The sequence below is a fragment of the Canis aureus genome, chromosome 14 (assembly GCF_053574225.1).
Source record: "Canis aureus isolate CA01 chromosome 14, VMU_Caureus_v.1.0, whole genome shotgun sequence".
NCBI classification, from domain to species: domain Eukaryota; kingdom Metazoa; phylum Chordata; class Mammalia; order Carnivora; family Canidae; genus Canis; species Canis aureus.
Genome location: NC_135624.1, coordinates 24,804,564 through 24,818,256, shown reverse-complemented (window position 1 = coordinate 24,818,256; position 13,693 = coordinate 24,804,564). Strand labels below are relative to the sequence as shown.

Below are 13,693 nucleotides of genomic sequence, written 5' to 3'. Positions count from 1 at the left end.
ATGCAACTAATGAATCCCTAAACTCTACCTCTGAAACTAATAATACTATATGTTAATTAATTGAATCCAAAAATTTTTTTTAAATCAGAAAACTTTAAAGCTGAGGCACACAGCCCTGCAGGAACTACTCCTAGAGGCTCTGCTTAACCTGCCTGTCCTCCGCATTTTTCGTTTGAATCCCGCGTGGCGGGAAGCGGCCGGCAGGTGTTGGGCGGGGCTGGGAGGAGCCGCCGTGCGCCCGCCAGCCAATCAGAGCAGGCAGGAGCCTCCCTCCCCCCCCCCCCCCCCCCCGGCAGCCACGCGCCAAAATTCCAAACGGGACTTCGCCCCGGTCCCCGCCGTCTCCCTCCGCCGAGTTCAGCGAGCCGGCACTATGTGAGAAGAAGAAGTCAGCCTTCTCCCCTGGCTGTCGGCTCAGGTCCTGGCCCCCGGCGGTGCAGGTCCTCCCCCACTTCAAGCCGAAGCCCCTCGCCCGGCAGAAGGGCAGAAAGTTTCGAGCCCGCAGAGGCAGGGCCGCGGCGTGGGCGGGCCGGGCGGCGGAAGGATTCCGGGTGCGCGCGCTGCGGCCGCTGGCGCGGAGCTTGTGGCGCCAGAATTCGGAGCGCGGAAGAGCCCGAGCGGCTGGCGGCCGGCCGCGGACTCGTCTCCCCCGCGGACGCCGGGCGACGAGACAGAGAAGATAAGATGGTGGTCCTCCGGAGCAGCTTGGAGCTGCACGGCCCCTTGGTCTCCTCGGCCACCGACCCCCTGGACCTGTCCAACGAGTTCCTCAGCCTGGAGCAGATCGGCCGGAGGCGGCTCCGCTCGGCCCGCGCCGCCGAGCAGGCCGCCGTCACCGTGGCCGCTTCGGGCGTGAGTACCGCCTGGGGCCTGGGGCCTGCGGGCCTGCGGGCGGCGGGCGGCGGTTTGGCCGGGTGGGGCCCGGGGGTGGGCGGCGCGGTCCGGGTGACAGTTGGCGGCGGAGGGGGGAGGGGGAAGGGGGAGGTTGGGAAGAGTGTTGTCGAGGACAAGTAAAATGGAAGGCTTCCTAAGATCCGCGCCCCGGGGGTGTGGGTCGGGGTGGGCGGTCGGGCGGTCGGAGGGGGCACAGCAGTTCCTTTACTACCGCGTTTCATGCGAGGGGGAGACCGAAGCCCTCAGGAACCTTGGTGCGGGGCTGCCCCACCCCCACCTCCCACACCTTGACCTCTCGTCAGGCTCGCATCTGGCGGGGGGTGGGGGGCGCCGCACGCGCTCGCTGACTCCCCGCTGGATGCACGGTGGGCCACGGGAATAGAAAGATTGTGATTCACGTTTCCTGACCTTCATCTGCGATCCAGAGAGGTTCGGTAGTAAGAGCGCCGTGAATAACAGCAGGTTGCATAATGTGGGGGGGAGATGGGGAGACCAACATTTCATGTACACCTTCATTTAGCCTCGGTAACAGCCCCGGAGAGTGGCTAGTTATGGTATCTATGTTACAGACGGGGAAAAAATGGACTCAAGAAGGTAGCCAGTGAGTGGTAGATAGATCTAAAATTGGAACTTGGATCCTCTGCCTCCAAAACCTTTCCCTTTCTATTATATCATGCTGCAGTTATAAACAGTGTCTATAGGGGAAGTTTCCAAGGGGGTGGAGCAGTAAAGTCTTGAAAAGAATTCTTCTCTCTGAAGGTCTGAAGTACAGATTGGATTTTTGAATGTAGGTTTAAAGCCAGGGGGAAGAGACCCTCCAGTTCCCTACCGGAGCTGCTGAGAGAGGCGCAGGTGGAGGAGACAGGGTTAACAAAAGGTTAGGGAAGTGGAGGGAGCAACACTAGAAAAGTTAAGGCAGCAGGAAGTAGTCTAGTAGTCTAGTTCTCTTGGAGGGAGGGTAGGCATGGGGCTGAGAAAAAGAGGACCGGAGAGAGGGTTAGGAAGTAGGAAGTCAGAATGAGAGGCCAAGAGGGAGAGACTGAACTAACATAGTTATGGGAGGGATCACCACATGAAATTGGTTGTCAGTATCTTTTGTAGGCACCCTGTATTAGCTCCTTCTCTCCTGAAGGGAGTGAAAAAGTCTGTTTAATCTCTGAAATTGTGATTCTGAATTGAGAAAAAAAAAAATGTTTTTCCTGAACTTTCAGGATAGGCTTCTCAATCACCTATTGAGATTGAGATCTGAGGAGGCCAGACATGTCTGCACTGAACTGGAGTCCCTTATTAACCCATGTTCAGAAAATCTAATTATCTCAATAAATATTTATTGAGTAATTATCCTCTGGACAGTGCTAATTCCTATGATTGTAATGATATATTGAACATTGATTAAGTAACATAGGTGCTTAAAACAATTACTAGTTTTGAATCTCAGCTTACCAATAATCTACATTTGTTAAAAGAGGTGATACCACATGGGTAGTGAAGATTAAATGTGATCATACATGGAAAGACATTACCCAAACAGATTGGCCTATAGTTAGGACTCAGGCATTGTCAGCAATTAAGACCAGGGTCAATGTTATGCCCACTCCCATCTTTCCAGTTCTTCAGGCCAAAAACCTAAGAATCATCCTGACTCCTCTCTCATTTCATAGTCACAAATTCTTTTGGGTCTACTTTCAGTGTATTTGGAATCTGATCTCTTCTCAGGTCCTCCATTGTTGCCATGCTGGCCCAAGTCATTATCTATCTCTTCCCTAGATTGTTAAAACGGGTTCTTCACTAGCTGCCTGGTTTTCCACCCATGTGTGTAATGGTCCCTTTCCACAACCATCAGTTCTCAGGCATAGCTTACAAGAGTGATCTTTGTAAAAGAAACAGTTGATCTCTCTGCTCAAACATTTCTAAGTGTAAAAACTGAAAAGTTTAGGAGTAGCCCTATGCCCTTTTCTCTTTATGATGACATCCTCTTCCGTTTTCCCTTTTGGAAAATCTGGTCCTTTCCACCCCTTTGGTGTAGCTGCTCCTTGAATACCAGGGCCTTTGTACTTGTTTTCCCCTCTGATGGGAATACTCTTCCTCTAAATATCTGTGTGACACATTCCTAAGTTACTTTTTACATTTTTAATTAAAAAAAAAAAAATCAGAACTCACAATACTTACCATTTTCCAAGAATTTCACAACTCTTAACTCAATCCTCCTAACCTTATGAGGTAGATATGATAATCTTTGTTTTGCAGGTGAGAGAACTGAGACACAGAGACTTAAATAACTTTATAATAAGCAGTAGAGCTCCAGGTTCAACCTAGGAGAACTTAGGAATTTGTCCGTTTCAAGTCTGCTAAAACTTCACCTTTTCAGTGATGCTTACCCTAAACCCCTTATTTAAAATTACCACTCTCATTGACATGCCTCTTTACTGTGCTTTGTTTCCTTATCACCTCCTCACGTGTTCTATTAATTTCCTACTTTTTAAAGTATTTTACCCTCTTCCTAAGTCAGAATGTAACTCTATACAGTTCTGGATTTTGACTTTTTGTTCAGTATTGTATCCCTAGGACCTAGAATAGAACCTATGTGTAACAGATACATAATAAATACTCATTGTTAATTTTCCTTTCTTTAAAGGAACTTTAGAAGAAGAGACCTAACACATCAATATAACAGAGGCTGTTTGCATTCTTGCCGTATCAGTAGTATGTGGTGGCTGAGCAATTAGCACTCAGATAGATATTGTAGGGTGAAAGGGGTTTTTTTTTCCCCAGGCTAGGATTTCCAGTAGGGATTATACCTTTGAGACATAGTACTTCTGTCTTCTATAAATTCTCCATAGACCAAATTATAATCAGAGGGTTACTTATCATGGGATTGGATCAAAAGAAATGGATAGTCCTGAGGAGTAATGTATTCATGCTGTCAAAGCCCACCAATGCCAAAAATGAAACATACCTTTGTGATTGGAATATTTTCTAATTGAAGTCTTACATTCAGTACATTTGATTTAATTACAGTTTTTTTGTTTGTTTGTTTGTTTTTTTACATCAGTCAAGCATTTCAGAAACTTAACACTTGGTCACCCTGATTGTATTTAGATATTCTTATCTCCTCAGGTTCATATTTTTTGACAGATCATTTCTTTTTTTTTTTTTTTTTTTTGACAGATCATTTTTCTTAGGGTAAGTTTTAAAGATGGTTAAATTTATTCATATTTGTTAACTTGGAATTTTCTTCATCTCAGAAGCCGACCTTATATTCAATTTCTGAAGGTTTAGTTACCTATTTATTAACCTCATTCTACCTTTACATTTTTTTTTTTTTTTTTTTTTTTTTATGATAGAGAAAGAGAGAGAGGCAGAGACATAGGCAGAGGAAGAAGCAGGCTCCATGCACAGGGAGCCCGATGTGGAACTCGATCCCGGGTCTCCAGGATCGCGCCCTGGGCCAAAGGCAGGCGCCAAACCGCTGCGCCACCCAGGGTTCCCCTACCTTTACATTTTGAATATGAGCTTAATCAGATGGGCTTAAGGATTTCCTTGTTTGGGGTTTTTTTTTTTTTTCTCCTGATTTAGTATGATTTCTCTGAAGTTTTGTTTTAAATTTGTTTTTTTGTTTCATAAACTTTTATCTCCATCCTAATTGGATCACAGGATACAGCATTTTCACCCATTCAGAAGCCCCTTCTGTGGTTTCTTTTTCCTCCAGAGTCAGACTAGCCATTGCCTATTTCTGTGCTTTCATGGGTCTGAGGTTCTTTGATTTGTTAAATTTAGGGTTCTTAACATTAGATAGTAGTGGGATGGTGAGTGTACATTATTTTTAAGTTGTGTTTATATACATTTTTATTCTTCTGTATGTTAAGTAAAATAAGATATGCTGTGGTGTGTAGGAGGTACTTTTTAAGTTAGCTTTTTTTTTTTTAAGATTTTATTTATTCATAGAGACACAGAGAGAGAGAGAGAGAGAGGCAGAGACACAGGCAGAAGGAGAAGCAGGCTCCATGTAGAGAGCCCGACATGGGACTCGATCCAGGGTCTCCAGGATCATGCCCTGGGCTGCAGGCGGCACTAAACCGCTGTGCCACCGGGGCAGCCCTTAAGTTAGCTATTTTAAAAGTTTGAAAAGTACTGCAAATAACAGTTGATATGTACAACATTTGGGAGATTATTTAAAATTTGGTGTATAACACAACACAGAAAAATGAAAAGTATACAGCTTAGTGAATTATCATAAAGCATGGTAGGGATTGGGATACCTAGGTGGCTCAGTGGTTGAGCATCTGCCTTCAGCTTAGGGCGTGATACCAGGTTCAGGGATTGAGTCCCGCATTGGGCTCCCTGCAGGGAGCCTGCTTCTCCCTCTGCCTGTCTCTTTCTCTCTCTCATGAATAAATAAATAAAATCTTTAAAAAAATGATACGGATATTTTGACACGTTGCTATGACTGTTGCACCCTGAAGTTGAGTGACAAGGCTGCTCTGAATTCAAGAGCATGTACTTGTTTTGATGTAATAATAGGTAGTCCATGTTTGTCAGTTTGTGTAAAGACTGGCCCTTGATTTTATGCTTAGAAGTTGCAACTTTTAGGGGCACCTGGGTGGCTCAGTCAGTTAACTGTGTGCCTTAGGATCAAGTCAAAATCCCAGGGTTGTGAGATTGAGCCCCAGGGCAGGAATTCTTGAAGGTGAGTAGAAAATGTAGCAGAACACAAATATATTTAAGATCTGAAGTAATGGCTATATTTTAAGGCAAGAAGAAGATGAATTATGTTTCTTTTTTAAAAAAAAGTATGTGAACAAAGGATCAAAGGGTTTAAAGGAATGACCAACTGCACCAACTGAAATCAGTGGGGGTAGAGCAGAGGCCATTTGATGCAGCTTTTGGGAGATAGTTTTAGGTCTGTTGTAAGAGCTGCAGAGATAGAAATCAAATATTGCAGCTTGTGGAATAGATCCATAGTGAAGACTTGTTTAAAGATGAAGCCAAGGAGGGATATCACAGCTATACTGGTCTAGAATATTCTGATCAAGTTTTGAAGGAGCCTTATGTCTGGATGCATACATTTTATGTCAGTGTTTTAACTATGGTTTAAAACATCCTGTTTACACCTCATTTGTTGGACTGATGCTTGGATTCAACCAACTGACCTACATACATATTTTTTGTTACGAATTTAAAGCTTGGAGCTTAGTATTGTGGGAAAACAATATTTCTGTTATGCAATTTTGTCTACTTTGGGGAAAAGCTTTTGTTACTCTGGTTGCTTCTTGTCTACTAACTTACTGATTCTGCAAGATTATAACATTTGTTAGATTAAAAATTTAAAAATATGTTTTTTCCTCTTTTAAAACTCTACTTTTGAAAACCATCAGTGCTCAATATTTAAGTAGATTTTAGTAGAAGAATAAATAAGGACACTACATCTCCAGGTTTAGTTTTCAGAGTAAGGATGTTTTCTCTTTGTTTTTTATTTCTTAGGAAAATTTTTTCAAGTAATGCATGTTGTAAAAATGTATAAAATAGAAAGTGAAAGTACTCATTTCTATCATCCAGTGTTAATTACTGTTACCAGTTGACATTTAACTTAGCTCTTGAGAATTATTTTGATAAACTATATTAAAATGTGACTGGTTTAATAACTGTGCTAGTTCCCTTAGGAAATTAGATGTATACAGGATAATTCATCTAGAGGCTTTTATAACACAAAAGAATTGCAGATAACTTAAATATACATTAAGCATTTTGTTAAATTGATTCATGTAATGGCTAGAATACTAGGCTTTAATTTTTAAAAAAGATTTGTTTACTTATTTTGAGAGAGGGAGAATGAGCAGAGGGAGAGGCAAAGGGAGGGATAGAATCCCAGGCAGACTCCCTGTCTGATCCCAGAGCCCAAGGGTGGGGGCGGGCAGAGCTCAATCCCACAACCCTGAGATCATGACCTGAGCTGAAAACCAAGAGTCAGGGGCTTAACATACTGAGCTACCCAGGTTCCCCTACTCATTCATTTCAAAAGATTTTTAGAATAATATTTGAGGGCATGGGGAAATGTTTTGTATTACTAGAAAAAAGTTAGAAAACATAACATCCCAATTTAAAAATCATGTGCATATGATTGTCTAGTTTATGCACCAAAAGATTAACAGTGGTTATCACGAGTAGCTAGAATTAAGAGAGATATTATCATCTTTGTGCAGTTCTTTATTTTTTCCAATTATAATGGGCATGTATTGCTTTTATAAGAAATATTTTTGAAAGCTACTATTTTAAAACTTCCCAGTATGTACCTCTATGTAGGTGATTCCCCAAGAACCTGTTTTGTTTTTTTCTCCACATAGTTAAGGAAAGCCTTTCTTATTTAGGAAGTATGAATGAAGTCATTCAATATGCAAATCAAAGATTCACTCGTACCACTTATAAAATCTTCTAAGTTTTTCAGGGAATTTTTTTCCCAGTAGTTAGCACCCCCCCTTTTTTCCACGAAAGACACAGGGAGAGAGGCAGAGACATATAGACAGAGGGAGAAGTAGGCTCCCTGCAGGGAGCCTGATGCGGGACTCAATCCCAGGACTTCAGGATCACGACCTGAGCCAAAGGCAGACGCTCCAACCACTGAGCCACTCAGGTGCCCCAAAAACCTTTTTTTATTTTTCCCAGGAATATGGTAACATTTGCTTTCCATTTTATTGTAATAAAACACAGATAATATAAAATGTACCTTTTTAACTATTTTTAAGTGTATACTTCTATAGCATTAGGTACATTCATTTTGTTCAACCATTGTCACTATCCATGTCCAAAATTTTTTATGTTCCAAAATTGAAACTCAGTACCTATTAAATAACTCCCCATTCTTCCTTCCTCCCAGCACCTAACAACTACCTTTCTATGTCTATGAACTTGACTGCCCTAGAAGCCTCATATAAAAGGAAACATAAAATATTTGTTTTTTTGTAACTGACTTATTTCACTTAGTATAATGTCTTCTGGTATATGTTATTATATCAGTGTGTTAAAATTTACATCCTTTTTAAGGCCGGATAATATTCTACTGTAAGTACCACAGTTTTTTAATCCATTCATACATCAATGAACATTTGGATTGCATCTACCTTTGGCCCTTGTAAATAATGCTGCTATGAATATGAGTATACAAGTGTCTGCTTTCATTTCTTTTGAGATATACCTAGAAGTAGGATTGCTGGATCGTATGGTAATTCTGTGTTTAATTTTTTGAGGAATTGCCATATCATTTTCCATAGTGGCTGCACCATTTTACATTCCTGTAAGCAATGTACAGATTTCCATTTTCTCCACATCCTTGCCAACACTTAATTTCTCTTTTATAATAGCTATCCTAACAAGTGTGAAGGGATATCTCATTTGTGGGTTTGATTTTGCATTTCTCTATGAGTAGTTATGGTAGGCATCTTTTTGTGTGTTTATTGGCCATTTATATATATTCCTTAAAGAAATGTCTATTCAAGTCTTCTGTCTACTTTGGGGGGTTTTTTGTTGTTAAAATATAGGAGTTCTTTGTATATTATGGATATCAATCCTTTGTCAAATATATGATTTGTAAATATGTTCTATTCCATGGGTTTCCATTTCACTCTGGTTAGTGTCCTTGGCACAAAAGTTTGTAATTTTGATGAAGGCCAGCTTACCTGTTTTTTCTTTTGTTATCTGTGCTTTCGGTGTCATATCTAAGAAATCTTTGCTGGGGCACCTGGGTGGCTCAGTGCCTTTGGCTCAGGTTGTGATCCCAGGCCTGGGATTGAGTCTTGCATCAGGCTTTCCACAGGCAGCCTGCTTCTCCCTCTGCTTATATCTCTGCTCTCTCATGAATAAATAAAATCTTTAAAAAAAGAAAGAAAGAAATCTTTACCAAACCCAGTGTAATGAAAGTTTTCCCCTGTTTTCTTATAAGACCGTCTAAATTTTTTAGCTCTGTATTCTCTTGTACATTTTTAAGATTTCTCTTAAAATGGTTTTGCTATCTAAGGTTTCCCCCCATCCCCATTGGCTAAACAGTTAGAAAGAAGATCATTTCAGTCATCCTTTAGTGTTGACATTAAAAATTAAAACTTGGGCAGCCCAGGTGGCTTAGCGGTTTAGCGCCACCTTCAGCCCAGGGTGTGATCCTGGAGACCCTGATCAAGTCCCATGTCTGGTTCCCTGCATGGAGCCTGGTTTTCCCTCTGTCTGTGTCTGTGCGCTCTCTCTCTGTGTCTCTCATGAATAAATAAATAAAATCTTTAAAAAAAATAAATAAGGCATGGAGATGACAAATACTATAGGAAATATAGTCAATGATGTAATAACATTGTATGATGACAGATTGTAACTATACTTACATGTTGAGCCTTGTGTAATGTATAGAATTATTGAATCAGTATGTTAATAAAATAAGTAAATAATTACGTCAGTCTTTTGATCCACTGGAATTTAAAAACCATAGTTATTTGATTACCTGTCTTGAAACATAAACATGCTCTTTTTTTTTTTTTTTTTCAATTTTTATTTATTTATGATAGTCACAGAGAGAGAGGGGCAGAGACACAGGCAGAGGGAGAAGCAGGCTCCATGCACCGAGAGCCCGACGTGGGATTTGAGCCCGGGTCTCCAGGATCGCGCCCTGGGCCAAAGGCAGGCGCCAAACGCTGCGCCACCCAGGGATCCCAACATGCTCCTTTAGCGATTAGAAATTTTATCTTGATTCTTTTTTTTCCTCTTTTAGCTTGTATTTCTAATTCACAAAGCCACAGCATTTTATCTTGACATATTTTTATACTTAAAAGTACTTTATTAAGTATCCTTTCATACTTGTAAAACAAAATTTGAAATTTTTTATACTTTTCTGTGATCATAAGGCTCTGAGAAATACAATCTATAATATTCAGTTGATTCAAACATCAAAAACATACTTATTTCGATTAAAAATGAAACAGAAAAAAATGAAACCTAGAGAGTAAGATTTCATTGGGATTTCATGTGATTGAGGGCCCCCCCCCCCCCAATTAGTTTTCATATGTCTGTGGAGGAATCTTAATGCTGAAGACAGTGTTTGGCATCATTTCCATGCACTGAGAAACATTGTTCATATAAATAAGTAGACAGTAATGAAAGGAGTTTAGCAGTGCCACTCAGTTTTTCTGGCTTATATGCCGAAAAACACTTGCCAAAATTATTTTTCAGGGTCTCTTAACTTGATTAGGTCTCTTTTTCAATTTTGTTGAAAGCAGAGAATTAGAAACCACCTCCCAAAGGACAGGACTTGCTGCCTAGCTTTGTCATTCAATTTAACAACACCTATACTAGTGTTTTTCTTTGTTTGGCTTTAGGAAGGTTTTTAAGGCCTTGAGGCAGTCCACAATAGGAAGATTTAGAATGAATGAGAGAAGACTTTCTTTTGTAAAATGAGAGAAAGGTGAATGAAAGAGGATGCCTTCTCAGGCAGATCAGTTTTAAGAAAAAGTACATGTGGAAGTTAAGAATCTGGAAATAGATTCCCATAAAATTTTTCTTAGTCTTGTTGTATTATTCCTAAGATGTAGATATTTGTTTAAAAAATAATACACCGGGATCCCTGGGTGGCCCAGCGGTTTGGTGCCCGCCTTTGGCCCAGGGCGTGATCCTGGAGACAGGGGATCAAGTCCCACATCAGGCTCCCTGTGTGGAGCCTGCTTCTCCCTCTGCCTGTGTCTCTGCCTCTCTCTCTCTCTCTCTGTGTCTCTTAAGAATAAGTAAATAAAACCTTTAAAAAAAATAAATAAAACATAAAAATAATACACCTACCTAAAAATATAGGTATTCCTTTTTCAGACATCCTTATATATAGGTACAAAGATAAAAGTGATTAGCAAACCATACATATTACTAATATTTTATAAAGTACCTATCTAATTCTTAACACAAATCCTGTGGTTTAAATATCCTTATTTTACTTGTGAACCAGTAAGTATTCTGCTCAAAGCAAAATTAGATGACAGAATGTCCTGATAAAATGAAATGACTGTGTAAAGCCAGCCTAAGTGGAAGGGTATACTTATATTGCAGGTTTTCTTAAAATACTAACCATTTTTTCTAAAATTATCAATTTTCAGAGTAATATGGCATATAATTAGAGAGTTGTTAGGTACTTTTATCTTCTCATGTAAAAGTAGCCTTTATATGATTTCAGAGAAATGTGTGTGAACTTTTGAATACTTTATGACAGAACTTCTATAGCTCATAAAGCTGCCACTAAGAAACTCTATAGTCTGTTGAGTAAGAATAAAGTCATATAGAGAGAGCACTGTGGTTTTTACAACAGATTAACATACATATAAACAGTCTTTGAATTCAAGTGTTATATCATCTGGGTGAAACTGTGAAATAGATAGTAATAACTCCTTTTTGTCATCCAAGCCCAAATTACAATTCTCATGGTCCAGTTATTTTTAAAGTTGTTGCCAGTGGTTGCATGGCAGGCAATGGTTTGTGTATCTTTCTAATTTCTGTAGCCTTAAAGGAGTATTTAGTGTTATGAACTATTACAAATTTTTGTCAGTGGTGGAAAACTTTATTAGGCCACTTGCTGTGAAATAGAGCTATAAACCATCAATAAATCTTAGACTAGACATTGCTGGTATTTGTTTATCATAACATGATTGTTTTTTTTTATTTTTATTTTTTTATTTATGATAGTCACACAGAGAGAGATGAGAGAGAGGCAGAGGGAGAAGCAGGCTCCATGCACCAGGAGCCCGATGTGGGATTCGATCCCGGGTCTCCAGGATCGTGCCCTGGTCCCAAAGGCAGGCGCTAAACCGCTGCGCCACCCAGGGATCCCCAACATGATTGTTTTAAATACGATTATAGTTTCTTGGGGAGATACAGAATGATGCTGCATAAAAAGCAGTTGTTACAAACTTGTAATCAAAGAAAACTCTTAGGAGTTTAACTTGGGGATTTTATTTTATTTTATTTTTAAAGATTTTATTTATTTATTCATAGACACAGAGAGAGAGAGGCAGAAACACAGGGAGAAGGAGAAGCAGGCTCCATGCAGGGAGCCCAATGTGGGACTTGATCCCGGGTCTCCAGGATAACACCCCAGGCTGCAGGCGGCGCCAAACCACTGCGCCACCAGGGCTGCCCTAACTTGGGGATTTTAAAGAAAAACTTAGATCACTTTCTCAATTTTTCTTAAAGGATGGGTCTTCGGTTAAAGAAGTTGAAACCTACCACCGGACACGTGCTTCAAGGTCTTTGAGAAAAAATGCACAGAATTCTTCAGATTCTAGTTTTGATAAGAATATGGAAATAACAGAAAAACATTCTAATCGAAGGCATTTTACAAGGTAATACACGGTGGTTGAATGCTAATTTTAAATAGTTTTAAAGTAATTTAGGATTTAATTTTTTAAGTGTATTCTTGACCAGTCATCAAGATTCCAGGGTTACAAAATGTAATTTGAAATGAAATTGCCACAAATGAATGTTATTGACTTAAAATATTAATATGTAACCAGTTTTTATTTTCTTGTTCAAAGACAGTATTTGTGGTATGTGTGAGTATACCTGACAAAGTCGCTTGATAACTACTTATTTTTGTGATTTTTAACTTGCTTATGATGTGATTCTTCATACTTACACAAAGCCTCTGTTCAAAATAGTGGTTTATACTTGTGATCGCTTGCTATCAAGTATTTTGTTAATTCTGCGTCATTTATGAATTTGTATGTTGGTGTGCTTCTAAAGTAGTTTTCACATAGGAAGTGGAACATGATTTTTTTTTTTTGACTTGTCTAAGGGTACGAGATGTTTTATACATATTTAAATTTCATTTCTCAAGAACCCTGAGGTAGATGGCATGAATTCCATTTTAATTCTCAAGGAATTCTTTTCAGTGAATTAAGTAAGTTAGTAATTCAAGGAACTTGGGTTTGTTTGGTTTGGGGCATATTTAAATTTAATTAGCTAAAAATTCTTCACTTTTCCTCTCTTTGGTGGGCCTGACATAAATGGGGGAGGGTGCCAATTAGAATAAAATTTCTTTGATGAAATAATTGTTTTATTCTCATAAAATATTTCTCATACTGACTTAAAAGACTAGAACCCTCCTACTTTTTTTTTTTTTAAAGACTTATTTATTTAAGTAATCTCTATGCCCAACATGGAGCTCAAACTCATGACCCGGAGATCAAGAGTCATATGCTCCACTGACCAAGCCAGCCAAGCACCCCTACATAGGACCCTCCTATTCTTAGGTAGACTTTATTTTGTGTAGCAGATTTTCCAGATAAGTGACATTGTGCCCTTTTAAGTTTGTTTTTTGTTAGTATTATTTAAATAGTCTTTCATTATGTATTTTAAAATTGGCATCATTTCATCCATTATTTATGGTGTGCTTACTACCGTATTTCGTAGGATCCAGGATAGCAACAATTGAAACACTCATTGTTTTATGAAACAGTAAAAAACAAAACACTGAAAGTTAAGCTATGACATTCCATCAGTTTTAAGACACATCCCAATTTCAGAGATGTTAAAATGGAGGGAAATGTAACTTAAAGAATTGATGAAGTACAGTTCAAGCTACCTAAGTATTTCTGAAAATTGAAGTCTTTTGGGGGTGGAGAAAGTGGCCCATGGGTTCTCTCCAAGAATTTTAGACTTTATTTCATGATCTGAAGAAAAAGTAAACATTCTAGATCGTCTAAATGGCTACCTTGTAGAGAATAGTCATAAAATTTCAGGCCCCATATTTGTATTTACAACTAAGTCGATACCAGCTAGTACTGCTTGAGTT

The 13,693-nt window shown here is 39.5% G+C and overlaps 2 protein-coding genes across 4 annotated transcripts in view; one reads left to right on the top strand and one right to left on the bottom strand.

Moving 5' to 3' along the window:
* The window catches only part of ATAD2 (ATPase family AAA domain containing 2), a 74,447-nt gene that overhangs the window by 8,192 nt on the left and 52,562 nt on the right, over nt 1-13,693 (top strand). The window contains exons 1-2 of one of the 2 annotated variants that reach the window (XM_077847112.1): nt 576-852; nt 12,094-12,242. In XM_077847112.1, coding sequence (XP_077703238.1) covers nt 685-852; nt 12,094-12,242 — 317 coding nt within the window. In that variant the 5' untranslated portion in view covers nt 576-684. Of the gene's footprint in view, nt 1-575; nt 853-12,093; nt 12,243-13,693 lie in introns of those variants that run through there. The other variant, XM_077847113.1, reaches the window with a different exon arrangement.
* Nucleotides 1-13,693, bottom strand: part of NTAQ1 (N-terminal glutamine amidase 1) — a 226,642-nt gene that overhangs the window by 197,249 nt on the left and 15,700 nt on the right. The gene's annotated exons all lie outside the window — the stretch shown is intronic.